Source organism: Elephas maximus, chromosome 6 (genome assembly GCF_024166365.1).
Source record: "Elephas maximus indicus isolate mEleMax1 chromosome 6, mEleMax1 primary haplotype, whole genome shotgun sequence".
NCBI classification, from domain to species: domain Eukaryota; kingdom Metazoa; phylum Chordata; class Mammalia; order Proboscidea; family Elephantidae; genus Elephas; species Elephas maximus.
Genome location: NC_064824.1, coordinates 135,928,493 through 135,954,751, shown reverse-complemented (window position 1 = coordinate 135,954,751; position 26,259 = coordinate 135,928,493). Strand labels below are relative to the sequence as shown.

At 40.2% G+C, this 26,259-nt stretch overlaps 3 protein-coding genes and 1 non-coding gene across 7 annotated transcripts in view; 1 reads left to right on the top strand and 3 right to left on the bottom strand.

Moving 5' to 3' along the window:
• LOC126078229 (UDP-glucuronosyltransferase 1-6-like) overlaps positions 1 to 26,259 on the bottom strand; it is a 220,496-nt gene that overhangs the window by 49,521 nt on the left and 144,716 nt on the right. The gene's annotated exons all lie outside the window — the stretch shown is intronic.
• Positions 5,414 to 6,331, bottom strand: LOC126077907 (UDP-glucuronosyltransferase 1A3-like). Its single transcript, XM_049887655.1, has one exon. The coding sequence runs from the start codon at positions 6,329 to 6,331 to the stop codon at positions 5,414 to 5,416; it is 918 nt and encodes a 305-aa protein (XP_049743612.1).
• On the bottom strand, positions 7,040 to 26,147 carry LOC126077906 (UDP-glucuronosyltransferase 1A3-like). The gene is made up of 2 exons (XM_049887654.1): positions 25,284 to 26,147; positions 7,040 to 7,081 (listed from the first exon to the last, which is right to left on the bottom strand). The coding sequence occupies exons 1-2, from the start codon at positions 26,145 to 26,147 to the stop codon at positions 7,040 to 7,042; spliced, it is 906 nt and encodes a 301-aa protein (XP_049743611.1).
• Positions 16,905 to 17,011, top strand: LOC126078606 (U6 spliceosomal RNA). Its single transcript, XR_007518092.1, has one exon. It is a non-coding gene; the product is annotated as a U6 spliceosomal RNA (small nuclear RNA).

The window sequence follows — 26,259 nt, the reverse complement described above, 5'->3', positions numbered from 1 at the left end:
GCCTTTTATTATCAGTTTCTTTATAAATTCGGTCTCTATTTGTTGGCAAGTGAACATCTGAAAATGATAAGATCAGCAAATTACGTGCTACATCATTGTACGCAGTATATATCAGTAACAAAAAAAAATAGATGTACAAAAAAAAGATGGTCGTAAGTGAGATTTGTCGTAACTCGAATACATCATAAGTAAGGCAGTACCTATATCTAGTGGTAGAAGCAGCAAGTAACCTAAACGAGACCCCTTTCTTCTGCTAAGAACTCACTACTCCCTTTTAGTTGTACAGCAGTATCTGAAATAGCCATCTGTCAGAGAGCAGTACCAGGACAACATTTTTAGATTTCTTCACTGTGATTATCTGCTGTGTGCTTACAACACAATCTAATAAGCAAGGCCATAAGCCAAGTAAGAAGGGATCATTGTTGTTGTTAGGTGCTCTAGAGTTGGTTTTGACTCATAGGGACCCTGTGTACAACAGAAGAAACACTGCACAGTCCTGCGCCATCCTCACAATCGTTGCTGTGTTTAAGCCTATTGCTGTGGCCACTGTGTCAATCCATCTCGTTGAGGGTCGTCCTCTTTTTTTCTGATGTCTTTCTACCAAGTTTACCAAGCATGATGTCTTTCTCCAGGGACTGGTCTTTTCTGGTAACATGTCCAAAGTCTGTGAGATGAAATCTCGACATCCTTGCTCCTAAAGAGCATTCTGACTGTATTTCTTCCAACACAGATTCTTTCTTTCTTCTGGCAGTCTGTGGTTACTCAATATTCGTCGCCTACACCATAATTCAAAGGCATCAATTCTTCTTCTTCCCCCCCATGCATTTGTCAGTTTGTCATACAGTTTGTTGCTGTGACGCTGGAAGCTACGCCACTGATATTCAAATACCAAAGGGTCACCAGTGGCAGATAGATTTCAGCCAAGATTCTAGGCTAAGACAGACTAGGAAGAAGGACCCGGCAGTCTACTTCTGAAAAGAATTAGCCAGCAAAAACCTCATGAGTAGCAGAGGAACATTATCTGATATAGTGCTGCAAGACCAGCCCCTCAAGTTGGAAGACACTCAAAAGATGACTGGGGAAGAGCTGCCTCCTCAAAGAATCGACCTTAATGATGTGGATGGAGTCAAGCTTTTGGGGCCTTCATTTGCTGATATGGCACAACTCAAAGAGAGAAAAACAGCTGCAAACATCCATTAATAATCAGAATGTGAAATATACGAAGTATGAATCTAGGAAAATTGGAAGTAGTCAAAATGAAATGGAAGACATAAACATCAATATCCTAGGCATTAGTGAGCTGAAATGGACTGCTATTGGCCATTTGGAAGCAGACAATCACATGATCTGCTATGCCGGGAATGATAACGTGAAGAGGAATGCTACTGCATTCATTGTCAAAAAGAATATTTCAAGATCTAGCCTGAAGCACAACACTGTCAGTGATAGGATAACATCCATATGCCTATAAGGAAGACCAGTCAATACAACTACTATTCAGATTTACTCACCAACCACTAAGGCCAAAGATGAACAAAATTGAAGATTTTTTACCAACTTCTGCAGACTGAAATTGATCAAACATACAATCAAGATGCATTGATAATTACTGGTGATTGGAATGCAAAAGTTGGAAACAAAGAAAGATGCATTCATAGTTACTGCTGATTAGAATGCTAAAAGTTGGAAACAAAGAAGGATCCATAGTTGGAAAATACAGCCTTGGTGACAGAAACATGCCAGAGATCACATGGTAGAATTTTGCAAGTCCAATGACTTCTTCATTGCAAATACCTTTCTTCACCAACATAAATGGCAACTATATATGTGGACCTCACCAGGTGGAATAGACAGGAATCAAATCTACTATGTCTGTGGAAAGAGATGATGGAAAAGCTCAATATCATCAGTCAGAACAAGACCAAGGGTCAACTGTGGAACAGACCATCAATTGCTCATATGCAAGTTCAAGTTGAAACTGAAGAAAATTAGAAGTCCACAAAAGCCAAAGTATGACCCTGAGTATATCCCACTTGAATTTAGAGGCCATCTCGAGAAAAGATTTGACGCGTTCAACACTAATGACTGAAGACCAGGTGAGTTGTGGAATGACATCAAGAACATCATACATGAAGAGAGCAAGAGGCCATTAAAAAGACAGGAAAGAAAGAAAAGACCGAAATGGATGTCAGAAGACACTCTGAAACTTGCTCTTGAGTGTCGAGTAACCCAGTAACCAACCAAAATGGTAGCGAAGGCAAAATGAAGAGATGATGATGTGAAAGAGTTGAACAGGAGATTTCAAAGGGCGGCTCCAGAAGACAAAGTGTTATAATGACTGTGACAGCTAGAAAACCAAAAGAGAAGAACTTGGCCGGCATTTCTCAAGCTGAAAGAACTGAGGAAAAATTTAAAGCCACGAGTTGCAATATTGAAGGATTCTATGGGGAAAATATTAAATGACACAGGATGTAGTAAAAGAAGATGGAAGGAATACACAGAGTCACTACACCAAAAAGAATTGGTCAACGTTCAATCATTTCAAGACGTAGCATGTAATCAGGAACCAATGGTGCTGAAGAGAGAGGTTCAAGCTACCCTGAAGGCACTGGCAAAGAACAAGTCTCCAGGAACTGAAGGAACACCAATTGAGATGTTTCAACAAATGGATGCATCTCTGGAAGTGCTCACTTGTCTGTCCATGCCAAGAAATTTAGAAGACAGGTACCTGGCCAAATGACTGGAAGAGATCCATATTTATACCTATTCCAAGGAAAGACGATCCAAGCGAATGTTGAAATTATCGAACACTAAAAAAACCCAAACCCACTGCCATCGAGTCAATTCTGACTTATAGTGACCCTATAGAGCTGCCCCATAGAGTTTCCAAGGAGTGCCTGGCAGATTTGAACTGCCAACCTCTTGGTTAGCAGCCGTAGCACTTAACCACTACGCCACCAGGGTTTCCTGATTAATATAACACATAGGTAAAACTTTGCTGAAGATCAATCAAAAGCAGCTGCAGCTGTATATTGACAGGAAACTGCCAGAAATTCAAGCTGGATTCAGAACAGAGCTTGAAACCGGGGATATTATTGCTCATGTCAGATGGATCCTGGCTGAAAGCAGAGAATATCAGAAACATGTTTACCTATGTTTTCCTGACTATACAAAGGTATTCAGCTGTGTGGATCATAACAAATTATGGATAACATCGGGAAGAATAGGAATTCCAGAACACTTAGTTGTGCTTATGAGAAACCTGTTCGAGACCAAGAGGCAGTCATTGCAACAGAACAAGGGGACATTGCATGGTTCAAAGTCAGGACAGGTGTGCTCACGTTGTATCCTTTTGCCATACTTATTAAATATGTATACTGAGAAGACGGAGTATACAAAGAAGAGCAGGGCATCAGCATTGGAGGAAGACTCATTAACAACCCGAATTATGCAGATGACACAACCTTGCTTACTGAAAGCCAAAAGGACTTGAAAGAGTTACTGATAAATATGAAAAGCCACAGCCTTCAGTATGGATTACACCTCAACATAAAGAAAACAAAAATACTCACAACTCAACTAATAAGAAACATCATGATAAACAGAGAAAAGACTGAAGTTGTCAAGGATTTCACTTGGATCCACAAACAACACAAATGGAAGCAGCAGTCAAGAAATCAAATGATGCATTGTATTGGGCAAATCTGTAACAAAAGATTTCTTTAAAGTGTTAAAAAAAAAAAAAGCGAAGATGCCACTTTAAATACTAAGGTGCAACTGATGCTTATGCATCTGAAAGTTGGACAATAAATAAGTAAGATCAAAGAAGAATTGATGCCTTTGAATTATGGTGTAGAAAAAGAATATTGAAAATGCCATGGACTGCTAGAAGAAGGAACAAATCTGTTTTGGAAGAAGTATAGCCAGAATGCTCCTTAGAAGCAAGAATGGCAAGACTTACTCTCACCTACTTTGGACACATTATCAGGAGGGACCAGTCCCTGGAGTAGGACATCGTGCTTGGTAAAGTAGAGAGTCAGCAAAAGAGAGGAAGACCCTCAATGAGATGCATTAACACAGTGGCTGCAAAAATGGGCTCAAGCATAATAAGGATTGTGAGGATGGCACAGGACTTGGCAACATTTCATTCTGTTGTACAGGGGGTTACCATGTGCCAACTCAACGTCACATAATGACAATACCAACATGACATAAATGAGCTGAATTCAACAATCTAAAAAGATGGCTCACTCATTGTACTAAGAAACAAAATTCAGCCCCCAACAGTCTTATTTTAACAAACCCAAATATTGAGGGTTGATGTATGATGTCTCTGAAATTATTGGTAAAGAGTAGTTCCCACCACAGAAACCTGAGCTTGGTTGGGGTGTGGTGGGATGGGGTGGGTTTTGTGGTGTCGTCAACCCCTCCTAACAACCCTTTCCCTTTTAAGTTTACTTCTCTTCATCACTGTCTCTACCTTCACTGGGCTCTTAGGTTCACAGTTTTATCTCCTCCCTAACCCTAACCACTACCTTTTGATGATGTCAGCATCTGAAGTAGAAGACCCATTTGACATGCAACCTTCATGATGCCTTCCCAAGTCTGGTGTGCTCCCATTCCACACCAAGCACCAATTCCTGGGCAAGCAACTTACTGTCAGAAAGATTCCACCTCTGAAATGTTGGACACAATTATTTTTTCCTCTGATATCAGGCACCCAATCTCCCCCTCTCTGGAATTGTCTCACTTCCGTATAACTTATTCAACCTCTTTGGAACTTCTACTTCCCTTGGATACTTAGGTCCCCTCTGTCATCACATTTCCATCCTTCTAAGATGTGGCCTCTAAAACTCTCATGTCAACAAATGCAATTTGCTCATGTGTTCATCCTTTTACTCAACACCTGCAAGCAATAAACCCCTGATGGATCAATTCCAACAAAAGAGGTGTATATAACAGAAAATATCGTATAGGGAAAGTAGTGTTAAATTGCTAAATAATCTTTCACAGCTGACCATGGGAACTACATTGGCTAATAGAAACTCTTCATTAGCACTCCCGCCACCTCAGCCCCAATGGCACCAAGGGCATGTGCTATATGTGCCGTACCTTAGATAAAATTCTGGCTTCCATGACTCGATTTCTGGCTCCTGAACAGCTAAAGAAAATTGTACAGCTACGAAGATGGTGCCTTTACAAATAGACAATGTTGGTTGAGGAACACCATTGCTTGTTGAACATGTTATAGACCCTCAACTCCCTCTCATTCTCCTCAATGACTATTCCAAATGTTAACTACACTACTGTTAACACTTCAACGGTTTATCTCACAGAAGGCTGTTCGAAGGAGAATGAGGGGCAGAAATCTCTAGAAAGATTGGTAGAACAGTAAGCACTTGAAAGTAAGTTTTTAAAAAATGTGTTTCATCTGGCACACTGATTGAGTAAGGGCATCAATACAGACCTGAGACAGTGGCTTTCTGTGGGCACAGTTTATGTCCCCAATGAAGACCATGTTGGGCATGATTGGCCTGGGGTAGTCCATCACGAAGTCTCCTCTGAACAGCCACACAGACCCATAGCTGAAAATGTCCACGATGGAAAACTCCCTCTGAAAGAGCTCAGAAGCAAGGCTTGCAAAAGGAGCAAAAAACATACTGCAAGAGGACTGCAGGGCCAGAGGATAGAGCATGTTCTTGATCCTTTGCAGAAATGTCATGTGGTCTGAATTCTTTGTTAATAACCTAGGAATATACGAAGATGGGTTTGGGCATTGCGCACTCTCAAAATCCAATTCACATGGAATGGAACGCAAAAAATACACGGCAGGAACTGACAGGTATTTGGCCAGCACTGCCCCACAGGGATTAACAGGGTCGGTTAAAACCACATCAAAGGAACTATCATTCAGATACTGGATCAGGTCCTTGTTATACAAAAGACTTGCACAAGATCTTTGATAGAATGCAACCACATTTTGAAAAATTTTGATTGATTTAAAAAATGCCTTCAGAAAATGTTCAGTTTCAAAAACCAGGTGGTTATGGCGCAGGAAGAAGTCTTCAAATTCCTCCTGGGTGTATGGAATGGCATAGGTTTTCAGGGTGAAGAAGTCTTCTCCTTTAACTTGCACATTCACCTCAGGTGCAAGGACAACTGCCTGGTGGCCCCTGGTGTGGAGCTCCTGCACAGCCTTTCTCATGCTGAGCCAATGGCTGCCCTCCATGGGCACCACCAGCACCTTCCCGCCCTCAGCCCAGGGCTCAACACACAGCAAGAGAAGCAGCATCCTGAGTGCAGACAGGGCAACCCAGAGTCCCTCAGCCATCTCAGCAGAAGCCAAAGCCACTGGCTTTCCCCACAGGCCGTGCCTACTACATAAGTTTCCTTCATGTTATCTTATCACTGAGCCACTTAGCAAAATGGAATTTAATTGGAAGACAGAGTATCCTCCTTAAATTAATCATTGCACAATCAATCTAAACCTTCACCCCTTTTTCCAGCCCTTCTGCCTCCACCTAGGGAGATTGACCCCACCCACCAATCCTGGAAAAACTCACCTGACCCTGCTGACTTCTCTGGAGTGTATTCTAGTCCATTCTCTTATTTTTTATCCAATTCCTAAAGCAAATATGTGAGCACCCATGTCATGCCATCATCTCCTACTTCTCTGGGATCCATGTTCTACCAGGTTGTAAGTGAACACTTCCTTTGGTGTGGTTTTAACCGACCCTGATAATCCCTGTGGGACAGTGCTGGCCAAGTACCTGTCAGTTCCTGCTGCGTATTTTTTGCGTTCCATCCTATGTGAATTGGATTTTGAGAGTGCACAATGCCCAAACCCATCTTCGTATATTCCTAGGTTATTAACAAAGAATTTAGACCACATGACATTTCTGCAAAGGCATCACTGGTGCCCTAGACCCCAGCCATAACCTGCTGTTAGGTGGGACAATTTCATGACTCTTAAAACTCTTTCTTGGCAGTAATGGGTAACAGGGAGCACATCCAAAAAAGGTATGGTTTCTCTAAATAGTCAGGCTCCCTGGTTGTGCTCATATTCCACATCAGGATCTTCCTAAAATGGCCGTGGAAGACACTGCTTGAAGAGTCAGCTTTGAAATACAGTAATACCTGGAGGAACCCTGAACTCAAGACTTGAAGACAACAGAAGGATTGGTTAAGAATTTTACATCTACCCCATGGAGACTTGCAATTATCCAAAGCATAAATGTGCAGGTAAGCCTTAGCAATATCACCATGGGTTCAGACAGCATCCGCCTCTCAGGGCCGGCTACCATGGGACAGGAGGGACCTGTGACCTGTCCTCAGATCTGGTCCTGTCTGAAGGCTAATGGTCCCAGTCTCCCACTACTCTGTTCAGAGACCGCCGTGGACTTTAGCCTGATCTTTATGACATTCTGTAGTTCAAGTTAAGGCTTTGACCCAAAGTTATTTCAGGTCCCAAGTCCTGATAAGAATGGATTCTTCCAGAACAGGACAGGATATGTAAATTTTGGGACTCATTTTTCAAATTTCAAGATGGTGACAGTAGAGCATTAAACCAAGCATAGGCCCTCCTGAGCACAGCTCACGTGCCCATGAGGCTGAGCCTGCCCCAGAAAGTCACTCCCTTGTGTGCTGAACAAGATACCGAAGCCTCCCTGTGTCTGCCCTGGGCTGGCTCCTTGCGCTGTCCAAACTTCTCTTTCAGTGAGTGCGCCCTTCTGCTTCTGTGTTATCTGCAACAATGGTATTCTGGCCCAGACCACCATGATTAGCTTCAGTTTTCCCTTTGGGAGGGGATCATTGCCATTAGAGATCCACACTGAAAAGAGATTCCACTGTGGAGCAGATGCACGCTTGCCCAGACAGTTCCTATGCTGGACTAACTCTTGCATACTGTGCTGAATTGGTTATCTAGTGCTGCTATAACATAAATATGACAAGTGGCTGGCTTTTACAAAGAGAATTTTATTCTCTCACAGTCTAGGAGGCTAGAAGTCCGAATTCAGGGTGTCAGCTCCAGAGGAAGGCTTTCTCTCTCTGTCGACTCTGGAGGAAGGTGTTTGTCATCAATTTTCCCTGGTCAAGGAGCTTCTTAATGTAGGAATCCCGGGTCCAAAGGACACACTCTACTGCTGGCACTACTTTGTTGATGGTATGAGGTTCCCATGTCTCCCTGTTCTCTTCTGTCTTTTATATCTCAAAAGACATTGACTCGAGATACAATCTAATCTTGGAGATTGACTCCTGACTCATTGACATAACTGCCTCTAATCCTGCCTCATTAACAACATAGAGGTAGGGTTTACAACACATAGGAAAATCACTCAGAAGACAAAATGGTGGGCAACCATACAATATTGGAAATCATGGCCTACCCAAATTGACAGATATTTTGGGGGGACACAATTCAATCCATGACACTTGCTTACTGGGTCATCTGTCCTGATTCCTACATTACACTAGCTGCAGCTATGCAGAGAGCATTTTCTTTCCCCACGGCCCTCATAACCACTAAACTTCTTTTGGCTCCATGGATTTACCCATTCTAGATATTTCATAATCATGGAATCATACAGTATTTGACCTTTTGTGTCTGGCTTATTTCACTCAGTTTTCAAAATTTACCCTTGTGGTGGCATGTATCAGAACTTCATTTCTTTTTATAATTGAATAATACTTGATGGAGTGTATATGTTGTCAGGTACCATCAGTCGATTCCAACTCATAGCAACCGCATGTGACAGAGTAGAACGATTCCCATGTGACAGAGTAGAATGACCGTATGGGGTTTTTCTTGGCTGTAATCCTTATGAAAGCAGATTACCATATCTTTCTCCCACAAAGCCGTTGGGTGAGTTCCAACCACCAACCTTTCAGCTGGCAGCCTATGTATAAACCACATTTTATTTATCTGTTCCTCTGTTGATGGATGCCTTAGTTAAAGCTCTCTAGAGGAGTAAAACCAGTGAAGTGTATATAAATATAGACAGAGAATTTTACTTCAAGGAAATGGCTCATGCAGTTCTGAGGAAAAGGCTCACGAATTGTGAGGGCTGGTGAGACTCAAATCCACGGGCCAGATGACAGGCTGAAGACCTCTGCTGTCTCACATGATTGCAGGGGCTGAAAAACCCAAAATCGGTGGATCACGTGGCAGGCTGGAGGCTTCTACTAGCTCATGAGTTAGCAGAGGTTGACAAACAAAAATTCTGAGGGTCAGGCAGCAGACCAGAGACTTCTGGAGGCTTTTGTCCCAAGAACCATAGGTCAGGCAATGAGAAGAGTGCAGGGCAGAAAGAGAATGAGAGCTTTGCCAGAACATGCATTTATATTCTGCAGGCAGGCCTCACCCCCAAGGAAACTCCCCTTTCAACTGATTGGCTGCTCACGTCACATCACAAAATGAAAGGTGGTTACATAATGCCTGCTAAAGCACTGAGAATCATAGCCTAGCTGAGTTGACACAGAACATTAACCATCACAATGGACAGTTAGGTTGTTTCCACCTTTTGGCTATAGTGAATAATGTTTCTATAAACATTGCTGTTTATAATTGGTATTATAATTGTTATGTTTCGAGAAGCTGGACTATATGAAGAAGAACGGGGCATCAGGATTAAAGGAAGACTTATTGACAACCTGAGATATGCAGATGACACAACCTTACTTGCTAAAAGTAAAGAGGACTTGAAGCACTTACTGATGAAATCAAAGAGCACAGCCTCACTATGGATTACACCTCAACATAAAGTAAGCAAACATCCTCACAACTGGACCAATAAGCAACAACATGATAAAGGGAGAAAAAATTGAAGTTGTCAGGAATTTCATGTTTCATGGATCCACATTCCACACCCATGGAAGCAGCAGTCAAGAACTCAAACGATGCATTGCATTGGGCAAATCTGCTGCAAAACACCCCTTTAAAGTATTAAAAAGCAAAGATGTTACCTTAAAGACTAATGTGAGACTGACCCAAGCCATGGTCAAGGTGCTTTTCAATCACCTCCTATGCATACCAAAGCTGGACAATGAATAATATAAGAAAGACCAAAAAAAAATTGACGGCTTTGGAGTGTTGGCCAAGAATATTGAATATACCATAGACAGCCAAAAGAAGGAACAATTATGTCTTGGAAGAAGTACGGCTAGAATGCTCCTTAGAAGGAAGAATGGCGAGACTACATTTCACATTTTTTGGACATGTTATCAGGAGAGACTAGACCCTGGAGAAGGACATCATGCTTGGTAAAGTAGAGGAGCAGAGAAAAAGAGGAAGACCCTCAATGAGACAGATTGACACAGTGCCTGCAACAATGGGCTCCAACATAGCAATTGTTGTGAGCATGGCACAGGACTGGGCAGTGTTTCGTTCTCTTGTACGTAGGACCATCATAGGTGGAAACCACCTAGACACTCCTAGCAACGAGAGCAATTATTGCCTTTTATTATCAGTTTTTTTATAAATTCGGTCTCTATTTGTTGGCTAGTGAACATCTGAAAATGGTAAGATCAGCATATTACATGCCGCAACATTGTATGTAGTACATATGAATAACAATAGATGTACCAAAAAAAAAAAAGGATCGTCTTCATTGTGATTTGTTGTAACTCGAATACATCATAAGTAAGAAAGTACCTGTACCTGGTGGTAGCAGCAGCAAGTAACCTAAATAAAACCCCCTTTCCCCTGCTAAGAACTCACTACTCCCTTTTAGTTGTACAGCTGAATCTGAAATAGCCATCTGTCAGAGAGCAGTAGCAAGACAACATTTTTAGATTTCTTCACTGTGATTGTCTGCTGTGTGTTTACAAATCAATCTAATAAACAAGATCATAAGCCAAGTAAGAAGGCACCAGTGTTGTTTTTAAGTATCCTCCAGTTGGTTTTGACTCATAGAGACCCTATGTACAACAGAAGAAACACTGCCCAGTCCTGTGCCATCCTCACAATCATTGCTATGTTTGAGCCTATTGTTGTAGCCACTGTGTCATTCCATCTTGTTGAAGGTCTTCCTCTTTTTTGCTGACCCTCTAGTTTACCAAGCAGATGTCTTTCTCCAGGGACTGGTCCTTCCTAATAACATGTCCAAAGTATATGAGATGAAGTCTCACCATTCTTGCTTCTAGAGAGCATTCTGGCTATATTTCTTCCAACAGAGATTCATTCTTTCCTCTGGGAATCCGTGGTATTTCAATATTCTTTGCCAACATCATAATTCAAAGGCATAAATTCTTCTTCTTCCCCCCATACATCTGTCAGTTTGTCATACTGTGGGGGCTTGCATGTTGCTGTGATACTGGAAGTTATGCCATTGGTATTCAAATACCAGACAATCACAGTGAAGAAATCTAAAAATGTTGTCTTGGTATTGCTCTCTGACAGATGGCTATTTCAGGTTTGCTGTACAACTAAAAGAGAGTAGTGAGTTCTTAGGAGGGGAAAGGGGGTTTTATTTAGGTTACTTGCTGCTGCTACCACCAGATACAGGTACTTTCTTACTTATGATGTATTCGAGTTATGACAAACCACAATGAAGACGATCCTTTTTTTTTTTTGGTACATCTATTGTTATTCATATGTACTACATACAATGTTGTGGCACATAATATGCTGATCTTACCATTTTCAGATGTTCACTAGCCAACAAATAGAGAATGAATTTATAAAGAAACTGATAATAAAAGGCACCTGGCACACAGGTTTCAGCTGAGATTCCAGACTAAGACATACTAGGAAGAAGGACCCAGCAGTCTACTTTTGAAAAGAACGAGCCATTGAAAACCTTATGACTAGCAGAGGAACATTATCTGATACAGTGCCGGAAGACACTCAAAAGACGGTGAGGGTAGAGCTGCCTCCTCAAAGTGGAGTCAACCTTATTGACGTGGATGGAGTCAAGCTTTTGGGGCCTTCATTTGCTGATGTGGAGCAACTCAAAATGAGAAGAAACAGCTACAAATATCCATTAGTAATTGGAATGTGAAAGGTACGAAGTGTGAATCTAGGAAAATTGGAAATACTCATAATGAAATGAAAGACATAAACATCGATATCCTAGGCATTAGTGAACTGAAATGGACCTATTGACCATCTGGAATCACACAATCATATGATCTACTATGCTGAGAAGGACAACTTGAAAAGGATGGCACAGCATTCATTGTCAAAAAGAATATTTCAAGATCTATCCTGAAGCACAACACTGTCAGTGATAGGATAACATCCATATGACTACAAGGAAGACTAGTCAATACAACTATTATTCAAATTTACTCACCAACCACTACGGCCAAAGATGAAGAAATTGAAGATTTTTCCCAACTTCTGCAGAATGAAATTAATCAAACATGCAATCCGGATGCATTGATAATTACTGGTGATTGAAATGTGAAAGTCAGAAAAAAAAGAAGGATCCGAAGTCAGAAAATACGGCCCTGGTCACAGAAACATGCTGGCGATAGTGTGATAGAATCTTGCAACGCCAATGACTTCTTCATTGCGAATACCATTTTTCACCAACATAAATGGCAACTATACGTGTAGACCTCGCCAGGTGGAATAGACAGGAATCAAATCAACTATGTCTGTGGAAAGAGATGATGGAAAAGCTCAATATCAGTCAGAACAAGACCAGGGGCCAACTGTGGAACAGACCATCGATTGCCCACATGTAAGTTCAAGTTGAAACTGAGGAAAATTAGAAGTCCACGAAAGCCAAAGTATGAGCTTGAGTATATCCCACTTGAATTTAGAGACCATCTCAAGGAAAGATTTGATGCATTGAACATTAATGTCTGAAGATCAGATAAGTTGTGGAATGACACCAAGAACATCATACATGAAGCAATCAGGAGGCCATTAAAAAGACAGAAAAGAAATAAAATACCAAAACGGATGTCAGAAGAGACTCTGAAACTTGCTCTCTGAATGTCAAGTAGCGAAAGCAAAAGGAGGAAATGATGAAGTGATAGAGATGAACAGGAGATTTCAAAGAAGACCATGCTCGGTATTTCTCAAGTTGAAAGAATTGAAGAAAAATTTCAAGGCTCAAGTTGCAATACTGAAGGATTCTATGAGGAAAATATTAAATGACAGAGGAAGTACCAAAGGAAGATGAAAGGAATACACAGAGTCACTATGCCAAGCAGAATTGGTCAATGTTCAATCATTTCAGGAGGCAGTATGTGATCATGAACTGATGGTGCTGAAGAAAGAGGTTCAAGCTACCCTGAAGGCATTGGCAATAAACAAAGCTTCAGGAATTGACGGAATACCAATTGAAATGTTTCAACAAATGGATGCGCCTCTGGAAATGGTCACTCAGCTGTCTATCCCAAGAAACTTAGAAGACAGCTACCTGGCCAAATGACTGGAAGAGATCGGTATTTATGCTTATTCCAAAGAAAGATGATCCAAGTGAATATGGAAATTATCGAACACTATCTAACATATAGCATAGGTAAAATTCTGCTACAGATCATTCAAAAGCTTCTGCAGCAGTATATTGACAGGGAACTGCCAGAAATTCAAGCTGGATTCAGAACAGGATTTGAAACTAAGGATAGCATTGCTCATGTCAGATGGATCCTGGCTGAAAGCAGAGAATATCAGAAAGGTGCTTACCTATGTTTTATTGACTCTGCAAAGGTATTTGACTGTGTGGATCATAACAAATTATGGGTAACATTACGAAGAATGAGAATTCCAGAACACTTAATTGTGCTCATAAGAAACCTTTTCCTAGACCAAAGACAGTCATTGGAACAGAGCAAGGGAATACTGCATGGTTCAAAGTCAAGAAATGTGTGCATCAAGGTTGTATCTTTTCACCACAGTTATTCAATCTATATACTGAGCAAATAATCCGAGAAGTTGGAGTATACAAAGAAGAACAGGACATCAGGATTGGACAAGACTCATTAACAACCTGAATCATGCAGGTGACACAACCTTGCTTGCTGAAAGCCAAGAGGATTTGAAGCACTTACTGACAAATGTCAAAGACCACAGCCTTCAGTATGGGTTACACCTCAACATAAAGAAAACAAAAAGACTCACAACTCAACCAATGTGCAACATCATGATAAACAGAGAAAAGACTGAAGTTATCGAGGATTTCACTTTACTTGGATCCATGGACAATACCCATGGAAGCAGCAGTCAAGAAATCAAATGATCCATTGCATTAGGAAAATTTGTAACAAAAGACCTCTTTAAAGTGTTTAAAAGCAAAGATGTCACTTTAAGGATTAAGGTGCACTTTATGCACGTGAAAGTTGGACAATGAATAAGGAACATCAAAGAAGAATTGATGCCTTTGAATTATGGCGTTGATGAGGAATATTGAATATACAATGGACTGTCAGAAGAACGAACAAATCTGTTTTGAAAGAAGTACAGCCAGAATGCTCCTTAGAAACAAAGATGGCAAGACTTTGTCTCACCTACTTTGGACATGTTATCAGGAGAGACCAGTCGGTGGAGATGGACATCATGTTTGGTAAAGTAAAGAGACAGCAAAAGAGAGGAATACTCTCAATGAGGTGGATTAATGCAATGGCAACAAAAATAGGCTCAAGCATAACAAGGATTGTGAGCATGGCACAGGACCCGACACTGTTTCATTCTGTTGTACATGGCGTCACTATGTACCAACTCAACATCATATAACAACACCCAGAACATGAGAAAAATGAGCTGAACTCAGCAATCTAAAAAGATGGGTCACTTGGCATATTAAGAAACAAAATTCAAAATTACAGAATTAGACAACTCAACAGAAAGTCAGAGGAGCAGAATTGAGCAAGTGAAAGGCAGAATTGCTGAGACTGAAGATAAAGCACTTGGCACCAATATATTTGAAGACAAATCAGATAAAAGAATTCAAAAAATGAAGAAACATTAAGAATAATGTGGGACCCTATCAAGAGAAATAACCTACAAGTGATAGGAGTACCAGAACAGGGAAGGATAACAGAAAATACAGAGAGAACTGTTGATGATTTATTGGAAGAAAACTTCCCTGATATCGTGAAAGATGAGAAGATAGCTATACAAGATGCTCATCGAACTCCACATAAGGTAGATTTTAAAAGAAAGTCACCAAGACATATTATAGTCAAACTCGCCAAAACCAAAGATAAAGAGAGAATCTTAAGAGCAGCTATGGATAAATGAAAAGTCACCTACAAAGGGGAGTCAGTAAGAATAATCTCAGACTACTCAGCAGAAACAATACTGGCAAGAAGACAACGGGATGACTTATATAAAAAATTGAAGGAAAAAAATTGCCAGCCAAGAATCATATATCCAACAAAACTGTCTCTCAAAAGTGAAGGTGAAATTAGGACATTTCCAGATAAACGGAAGTTTAGGGAATTCGTAAAACCAAACCAAAACTGCAAGGAATATTAAAGGGAGTTCCTTGCTTAGAGAATCGATAATATCAAGTATCAACCCAAGACTAGACACTGGACAGAGCAATCAGATGTGAACCCAGATAGTGAAATCACAAAAATAAGTCGAGATAAAAAAACACTCAAAACAGGGAAATAGCGATGTTATTACGTAAAAGAGGACAACATTAAAAGAATAAAGAGGGACTAAGAAATGTAGTCATAGATCTTTCATATGGAGAGGAAGTCAAAGCAATATAAAGAAATGAAAGTTAGGTTTAAACTTAGAAAAATAGGAGTAAATATTAAGGTAACCACAAAGGAGACTAACTATCCTACTCTTCAAAATAAAATACAAGAAAAAAATAGAGACTCAGCAGAAAAAAAACAACAACAACAAATATGAAGAAAAGACAACATATAAAGACAAACTACTCAGCACAAAAAATTAAGCGGGAAGTAGAATCTGTCAACAAAACACAAAAAAGACATCAAAATGAGAGCACTAAACCCATGCCTATCCATAATTAAGCTGAATGTTAATGGACTAAATGCATCAATAAAGAGACTGAGAGTGGCAGAATGGATAAAAAAAAACACGAGCCTTCCTTATTGATTCTCTAAGCAAGGAACTCCCTTAGACTTAGGGACACAAACAAACTAAAATTCAAAAAAAAAGGATGGAAAAAATATATATCAAGCAAACAACAATCAAAAAAGAGCAGGAGTGGCAATATTAATTTCTGAAAAAATAGACTTTAAAGTTAAATCCACAAAACAGGATAAGGAAGGACACTATATTATGATTAAAGGGACAATATGCCAGGAGGGTATAACAATATTAAATACTTATGCACCCAACGACAGGGCTGCAAGATACATAAAACAAACTCTCACAACATTGAAAAGTGAGATAGCCAGCTCCACAATTACGGTAGGAGACTTCAACAGACCACTTTTGGTGATGGACAGGAAATCCAGAAAGAAGCTCAATAAAGACATGGAAGATCTAAATGCCACAATAAACCACAGTGGCCTCCTAGTCATATACAGAACACTCCACCCAACAGCAGCTAAGTATACTTTCTTTTCTAGTGCACATGGAACATTCTCTAGAATAGACCACATATTAGGTCATAAAGCAAGCCTTAGCAGAATCCAAAACATCGAAATATTACAAAGCATCTTCTCTGACCATGAGGCCATAAAAGTAGAAATCAAAAACAGAAAAAGCTGGGAAAAGAAATCAAACACGTGGAAACTGAACAATACCCTGCTCAGAAAAGACTTGGTTATAGAATACATTAAGGATGGAATAAAGAAATTCATAGAACCCAATTAGAATGAAAACACTTTCTATTAGAACCTTTGGGACACAGTGAAAGCAGTGCTCAGAGGTCAATTTATACCGTAAATGCAAACATACAAATAGAAGAAAGGGCCAAAATCAAAGAATTATCCCTACAACTTGAACAAATAAAAAGAGAGCAACAGTGCTCACTTCAGCAGCACATATACTAAAATTGGAACGATACAGAGAAGATTAGCATGGCCCCTGCGCAAGAATGACACGCAAATTCGTGAAGTGTTCCATATTTTTACGAAAGGAGAGACTGGAAGGGCTGACTCATTAGGGGGAGGGCAAGTGGGAGTACGGAGTAAGGTGTATATAAACTTATATGTGACAGTCTGACTTGATTTGTAAACATTCACTTGAAGTTCAATAAAAGCTAATAAAAAAAAAAAAAGAGAGCACCAAAAGAAACCTTCAGGCACTACAAGAAAGGAAATAATAAAATAGAGCAGAACTAAATGAAATAGAAAACAGAAAAACAATTGAAAGAGTTAACAAGATCAAAAGCTGATTCTTTGAAAAAAATTAACACAATTGATAAACCACTGGCCAAACTGAAAAAAGAAAAACAGGAGAGGAAGTAAATAATCTGAATAAGAAATGAGATGGGTGATATCACAACAAACCCAACTGAAATTAAAAGAATCATATCAGATTACTATGAAAAATTGTACTCTAACAAATTTGAAAACCTAGAAGAAATGGATAAATTCCTAGAAACATACTACCTACCTAAACTAACACAAACAGAGGTAGATCAACTAAATGTTGTTGTTGTTAAGTGCTGTCGAGTTGGTTCCGACTCATAGTGAACCTATGCACAACAGAATGAAACGCTGCCCAGTCCTGAGCCACCCTTACAATCATTGTTATGCTTGAGCTCATTGTTGCAGCCACTGTGTCAATCCACTTCATTGGAAGTCTTCCTCTTTTCCGCTGACCCTGTACTCTGCCAAGCATGATGTCCTTCTCCAGGGACAGATCCCTCCTGACAACATGTCCAAAGTATGTAAGACGCAGTCTCGCCGTCTTTGCTTCTAAGGAGCATTCTGGTTGTACTTCTAAGACAGATTTGTTCGTTCTTTTGGCAGTCCATGGTATATTCAATATTCTTCACCAATACCACAATTCAAAGGCATCAATTCTTCGGTCTTCCTTATTCATTGTCCAGCTTTCACATGCATATGTTGTGATTGAAAATACCATGGCTTGGGTCAGGTGCACCTTAGTCTTCAAGGTGACATCTTTGCTCTTCAACACTTTAAAGAGGTCCTTTGCAGCAGATTTACCCAATGCAATACATCGTTTGATTTCTTGACTGCTGCTTCCATGGCTGTTGATTGTGGATCCAAGTAAAATGAAATCCTTGACAACTTCAATCTTTTCTGCCTTTATCATGATGTTGCTTAATGGTCCACTTGTGAGGATTTTTGTTTTCTTTATGTTGAGGTGTAATCCATACTGAAGGCTGTGGTCTCTGATCTTCATTAGTAAGTGCTTCAAGTCCTCTTCACTTTCAGCAAGCAAGGTTGTGTCATCTGCATAACACAGGTTGTTAATGAGTCTTCCTCCAATCCTGATGCCCCATTCTTCTTCATATAGTCCAGCTTCTCAGATTATTTGCTCAGCATAAGGATCGAATAGATATGGTGAAAGAATACAACGCTGACGCACACCTTTCCTGACTTTAAACCAATCAGCATCCCCTTGTCAGTCCGAACAACTGCTTCCTGATCTACGTAAAGGTTCCTCACGAGCACAATTAAGGGTTCTGGAATTCCCATTCTTCACAATGTTATCCATAATTTATTAAGATCCACACAGTTGAATGCCTTTGCATAGTCAATAAAACACAGGTAAACATCCTTCTGGTATTCTCTACTTTCAGCCAGGATCCATCTGACATCAGCAATGATATCCCTGGTTCCACATCCTCTTCTGACACCGGCCTGAATTTCTGGCAGTTCCCTGTCAATATACTGCTGTACCTGTTTTTGAATGATCTTCAGCAAAATTTTCCTTGCGTGTGATATTTATGATATTGTTCTGTAATTTCCACAATCAGTTGGATCACCTTTCTTGGGAATAGGCATAAACATGGATCTCTTCCAGTCAATTGACCAGGAAGCTGTCCTCCATATTTCTTGGCAAGGATGAGTGAGCACCGCCAGTGCTGCATCTGTTTGTTGAAACATCTCAATTGATATCCCATCAATTACTGGAGCCTTGTTTTGCGCCAATACCTTCAGAGCAGCTTGGGCTTCTTCCTTCAGTACCATCGGTTCCTGATCATATGCCACCTCTTGAAATGGTTGAACATCGACTAATTCTTTTTGGTATAATGACAATATGTATTCCTTCCATCTTCTTTTGACGCTTCCTGCATCATTTAATATTTTCCCCATAGAATCCTTCACTATTGCAACTCGAGGCTTGAATTTTTTCTTCAGTTCATTCAGCTTGAGAGACACCAAGCGTGTTCTTCCCTTTTGGTTTTCTATCTCCAGCTCTTTGCACATGTCATTATAATACTTTACTTTGTCTTCTCGAGACACCCTTTGAAATCTTCTGTTCAGTTCTTTTACTTCATCGATTCTTCCTTTTGCTTTAGCTGTTCAACATTCAAGAGTAAGTTTCAGGGTCTCCTCTGACATCCATCTTGGTCTTTTCTTTCTTTCTTGTCTTTTCAATGACCTCTTGCTTTCTGCATGGATGATGTCCTTGATGTCATTCCACAACTTATCTGGTCTTCAGTTGCTAGTGTTCAATGCGTCAAATCTATTCTTCAGATGGTCTGTAAATTCAGGTGGGATGTACTAAAGATCATATTTTGGCTCTTCTGGACGTGGTGCTCTGATTTTCTTCAGTTTCAGCTTGAACTTGCATATGAGCAATTGATGGTCTGTTCCACAGTCAGCCCCTGGCCTTGTTCTGACTGATGATATTGAGCTTTTCCATTGTCTCTTTCCACAGATGTAGTCAATTTGATTTCTGTGTGTTCCATCTGGCAAGGTCCATGTGTATAGTCTCCATTTTTGTTGGTAAAGAAGGTATTTGCAATGAAGAAGTCGTTGGTCTTGCAAAATTCTATCATTTGATCTCTGGCATTGTTTCTATCACCAAGGCCATATTTTCCAACTACGGATCCTTCTTCTTTGTTTCCGACTTTCGGATTCCAATTGCCAGTAATTATCAATGCATCTCGATTGCATGTTCTATCAATTTCAGACTGCAGCAGCTGATAAAAATCTTCTATTTCTTCATCTTTGGCCCTAGTGATTGGTGCATAAATTTGAATAATAGTCGTATTAACTGGTCTTCCTTGTAGGTATATGGATATTATCCTATCACTGACAGCGTTGTACTTCAGGATAGATCATGAAACGTTCTTTTTGACGATGAATGCAACACTTTCCTCTTCACGTTGTCATTCCTGGCATAATAGACTATATGATTGTCCGATTCAAAATGGCCAATACCAGTCCATTTCAGTGCACTAATGCCTAAGTATCGATGTTTATGCATTCAATTTCATTTTTGACGATTTCCAATTTTCCTATATTCGTACTTCATACATTCCAGGTTCTGATTATTAATGGATATTTGCATCAACTAAACAGACCATAACAAAAGAAGAAATTGAAAAGGTAATGGAATAAAACAACAACAAAAAAACTGACCCAGATGGCTTCACGGGAGAGTTCTACCAAACTTTCAGAGAAGAGTTAACACCACTACTACTAAAGGTATTTCAGAGCATAGATAAGGATGGAATACTCCCAAACTCATTCTATGAAGCCAGCGTATCCCTGATACCAAAACCAGGTAAAGACACCACAAAAAAAGAGAATTACAGACCTATATCCCTTATGAACTTAGATGCAAAACTTCTCAACAAAATTCTAGCCAAGAGAATTCAAAAATATATCAAAAAAATAATTCACCATGACCAAGTGGGATTCATACCAGGTATGCAGGGATGGTTCAACATTAGAAAAACAATTAATGTAATCCAAAATGTAAATAAGCAAAAGACAAGAACCACAGGATCTTATCAATTGATGCAGAAAAGTCATTTGTCAAAGTTCAACACCATTAATGATAAAAACTCTCAGCACAATGGGAACAGAAGGAATACTCCTCAACATAATAAAGGGCATTTATACAAAGCCAACAGCCAACGTCCTAAATGGAGAGAGCCTGAAAGCACTCCCCTTGAGATCGGGAACCAGGCAAGGATGCGCTTTATCTCTTATTCAACAATGTACTGGAGGTCCTAGCCAGAGCAATTAGGCTAGATAAAGAAATAAAGGGCATCCATATTCATAAGGAAGAAGTAAAATTATCTCTATTTGCAGATGACATGATCTTATACACAGAAAACCCTAAGGAATCCTCAAGAAAACTACTGAAACTAATAGAAGAGTTCAGCAGAATATCAGGATTACAAGATAAACATACAAAAATTAGTTGAATTTCTCTACACCAACAAAAAGAACATTGAGGAGGAAATCACCAAATCAATACCATTTACAGTAGCCCCTGAGCAGATAAAATACTTAGGAATAAATCTTACTGGAGATGTAAAAGACCTATACAAAGAGAACTACAAGACGCTACTGCAAGAAACTAAAACAGACCTACATAATTGGAAAAACATACCTTGCTCATGGATAGGAGGACTTAACATTGTAAACATGTCTATTCTACCAAAAGTGATATATAAATACAATGCAATTCTGATCCAAATTCCAACATTTTTTAATGAGATATAGAAAGAAGTCGCCAACTTCATATGGAAGGTAAAGAGGCCCCGGATAAGTAAAGCATTACTGACAAAGAAGAACAAAGTGGGAGGCCACACTCTACCTGATTTTAGAATCTATTACGCTGCCACTGTAGTGAAAACAGCCTGGTACTGGTACAGCAACAGATACATAGACCAATGGAACAGAATTGAGAATCCAGACATAAAGCCATCCACATATGAGTAGCTGATATTTGACAAAAGCCCAAAGTCAGTTAAATGGGAAGAGACAATCCGTTTAACAAATGGTGCTGAAATAACTGGATATCCATCTGCAAAAAAGTGAAACAATAGCCGTATCTGTCACCATGCACAAAAACGAGCTCAAAATGGATCAAAGGCCTAAATATAAAATCTAAAACGATAAAGATCATGGAAGAAAAAATAGGGACAATGCTAGGAGCCCTAATACATGGCATAAACAGTATACAAAACATTACTAACAATGCAGAAGAGAAACCAGATAACTGGGGGCTCCTAAAAATTAAACACCTATGCTCATCCAAAGACTTCACCAAAAGAGTAAAAAGATTACCTACAGACTGGGAAAAAGTATTTAGCTACAATATTTCCAATCAGCATCTGATCTCTAAAATCTGCATGATACTGCAAAAACTCAACTAGAAAAAGACAAATAACCCAGTTAATAAATGGGCAAAGGATATGAACAGCACTTCACTAAAGAAGACATTCAGGTAGCTAACAGATACAAGAGAAATTCTCACAATTGTTAGCCATTAGAGAAATGCAAATCAAAACTACAATGAGATTCCACCTCACTCCAACAAGGCTGGCATTAATCCAGCAAACACAAAACAATAAATGTTGGAGAGGTTGTGGAGAGACTGGAACACTTATACACTGCGGGAGGGAACGTAAAATGGTACAACCACTTTAGAAATCAATTTGGCGCTTTCTTAAAAACTAGAAATAGAACTACCATATGATCCAGCAATCCCACTCCTTGGAATATATCCTAGAGAAATAAGAGCCTTTACACGAACAGATATATGCATACCCATGTTCATTGCAGCACTGTTTACAATAGCAAAAAATTGGAAGCAACCAAGGTGCCCATCAACGGATGAATGGATAAATAAATTATGGTATATTCATACAATGGAATACCACGTATCAATAAAGAACGATGATGAATCCGTAAAACACCTCAAAACATGGAGGAATCTGGAAGGCACTATGCTGAGTGAAATTAGTCAGTTTCAAAAAAGCAAATATTATATAAGACCACTATTATAATTACTGAAGAAATAGTTTAAACAGAGAAAAAAATATTCCTTGATGGTTACAAGAGGGGGGAGGGAGGGAGGGAGCAAGAGAGGTATTCAGTAATTAGACAAACCAATTAGATAAGAGGGGTATTCAGTAATTAGACAACCCAATTAGATCAAGTAGATAAGAATTATTTTAGGTGATGGGAAAGACAACACACAATACAGGCAAGGTCAGCACAACTGGACTAAACCAAAAGCAAAGAAGTTTCCTGAATAAACTGAATGCTTCCAAGGCCACTGTAGCAGGGGACATCTAGGTCAATTGGCATAATAAAATCTATTAAGAAAACATTCTGCATCCCACTTTGGAGAGTGCTGCCTGGGGTCTTAAATGTTAGCAAGTGGCCATCTAAGATGCATCAATTAGTCTCAATCCACCTGGAGAAAAGGAGAATGAAGGACAGCAAAGACACAAGGTAATTATGAACCCAAGAGACAGAAATGGCCACATAAGCCAGAGAATACATCAGCCTGAGACCAGAAGAACTAGATGGTGCCCAGCTACAACTGATGACTGCCCTGACAGGCAGCACAACAGAGAGCCTCTGAGGGAGCAGGAGAGCAGTGGGATGCAGACCTCAAATTCTCATAAAAAGACCAGATTTAATGGTCTGACTGAGACTAGAAGGACCCCAGAGATCATGGTCCCCAGACCTTCTGTTAGCCCAAGACAGGAACTTAAAGCCAACTCTTCAGACAGGGATTGGACTGGAGTAATGGATAGAAAATGATAGCAGTGAAGAATGAGCTTCTTGGATAAATCAGACACATGAGACTATGTTGGCATCTCTTGCCTGGAGGGGAGATGAGAGGGCAGGAGAAGTAAGAAGCTGGCCAAATGGACACGAAAATGCAGAGTGGAGGGAAGGAGGGTGCTGTCTCATTAGGGGGAGAGCAATTGGGAGTATATAGCAAGGTGTATATAAATATTTGTATGAGAGATTGACCTAATTTGTAAGCTTTCACGTAAAGCAAAATAAAAATTAAAAAAAAAGAAAGAAGGATAAATTTTAAAAAGAAACAAAATTCAGCCCCCAATAGTCATATTTACACTAACAAACCCAATATTGAGGGTTAATGTATGATGTCTCTGAAATTATTGGTAAAGACTAGTTCCCACCATGGAAACCTGGGCTTTTTTGGGGTGTGGTGCGGTGGGGTGGGTTTTGTGGTGTTGTCAACCCATCCTAACAAACCTTTTCCCTTTTAATTTCATTTCTCTTCATCACTGTCTCTACCTTCACTGGATTCTTAGGTGCACAGTTTTATCTCCTCCCTAACCCCAACCACCAACTTTTGATGATCTCAGCATCTGAAGTAGAAGACCCATTTGACATGCTACCTTCATAATGCCTTCCCAAGTCTGTTATCTTCCCACCTTCTACACCAGACACCAAGCACCAAGCACTATCTCCTGGGCAGACAACATCCTGTGAGAAAACTTCCACCACTGAAATGTTGGACTCCATTATTTCTTTCTCTGGTCACAGGCTGCTAACCTTCTCTCTCTGCAGTTGTCTCACCTTCATATAAGTTATGCAACCTCTTTGAAACTTCTACTTCTTTGGATGCTTAGGTCCCCTCTGTCATCACCTCTCCATCCTTCTAAGATAAACCAAAACCAAACCCATTGCTGTCGAGTCGATTGCTACTCATAGCAACCCTATAGGATAGAGTAGAACTGCCCCATAGAGTTTCCAAGGAGCGCCTGTAGATTTGAACTGCCGACCTTTTGGTTAGCAGCTGTAGCACTTAACAACTACACCACCAGGGTTTCCCCTTCTAAGATAGGGCCTCTAAAATCTCTCATGTCAACAAATGCAACTTGCTCATTTCTTCATCCTTCTACTCAACACCTGCAAGCAATAAACCCCTGATGGATCAGTACCACTGGAAGAGGTGCATATAACAGAAAATATTGTACAGGGCAAGTAGTGTTAAACTCATGAATAATCTTTCACAGCTGACCACGGAAATTACATTGGCTAATAGAAGCTGTTCATTGGTACTCCCCCTGTCAGCCCCCTCAGCCCCAGTGACACCCAGGGAATGTGCTATACCTGCCATACCTTAGATACAATTGTGGCTTCCAAGACTCAATTTCCAGCCCCTAACAGCTGAAGAAAATTGCACAGCTTTGAAGACAGTGCCTTTACAAATAGACGATCTTGGTTTAGGAACATCATTGTTTGTAAATCACGTTATGGACCTTTAACTCCCCTCTGATTCCTCTCATTGACCAAATATGAACTACCCTACTGTCAACACTTCAATAGTTCATCTCACAGAATGCTGTTCAAAGGAGAATGAGACGTAGACATCTCTAGAAAGATTGGTAGATCAGTAAGCACTTGAAAGTAAGTTTTAAAAAAATGTGTTCCATCTGGCACACTGATTGAATAAGGGCATCAATACAGACCTGAGAGAGTGGCTTTCTGTTGGCACAGTTTATGCCTCCAATGAAGACCATGTTGGGCATGATTGGCCTGGGGTAGTCCATCACAAAGTCTCGTCTGAACAGCCACACAGATCCATAGCTGAAAATGTCTACCACAGACACCTCTCTCTGAAAGAGCTCAGAGGCAAGGCTTGCAAAAGGAGTAAAAGAAATACTGCAAAAATACTGCAGGGCCAGAGGATAGAGCATGTTCTTGACCCTTTGCAGAAATGTCATGTGGTCTGAATTCTTTGTAAACAATCTGGGAATATATGAAGATGGATTTGGACACTGTGCGCCCTCAAAATCCAAGTCACATGGAACGGAACGCAAAAAACACACAGCAGGAACTGACAGGTACTTGGCCAGCACTGCCCCACAGAGATTAAAAGGGTCAGTTAAAACCACATCGAAGGAACTATCATTCAGATACCTGATCAGGTCCTTGTTATACAATAGACTTGCACAAGACCTTTGATAGAATGCAACCACATTTCGAGAAATTGTGATTCTTTTAAAAAATGTCTTCAGAAAATGTTCAGTTTCAAAAACCAGGTGGTTATGGCGCAGGAAGAAGTCTTCAAATTCCTCCTGGGTGTATGGAATGGCATAGGTTTTCAGGGTGAAGAAGTCATCTCCTTTGACTTGCACATTCACCTCAGGCGCAAGGACAACTGTCTGGTGGCCCCTGGCGTGGAGCTCCTGCACAGCCTTTCTCATGCTGAGCCAGTGGCTGCCTTCCATAGGCACCACCAGCACCTTCCCGCCCTCAGTCCAGGGCTCAACACACAGCAAGAGAAGCAGCATCCTGAGCGCAGACAGGGCAACCCAGAGTCCCGCAGCCATCTCAGCAGAAGCCAAAGCCACTGATTTCCCCACAGGCCGTGCCTACTACATAAGTTTCCTTCGTGTTATCTTATCACTGAGCCACTTAGCAAAATGGAATTTAATTGGAAGA

What these genes read in the sequence shown, in the direction of transcription:
- LOC126077906 (XM_049887654.1), bottom strand. Translation starts at nt 26,147, where the DNA reads ATGGCTGCGGGACTCTGGGTTGCCCTGTCTGCGCTCAGGATGCTGCTT. An exon ending in ACAGAAAGCCACTCTCTCAG is followed by an intron (nt 7,082 to 25,283) that starts GTCTGTATTGAT and finishes CGGCCATTTTAG; the next exon opens with GAAGATCCTGATGTGGAATA.
- LOC126077907 (XM_049887655.1), bottom strand. Translation starts at nt 6,331, where the DNA reads ATGGCTGAGGGACTCTGGGTTGCCCTGTCTGCACTCAGGATGCTGCTT.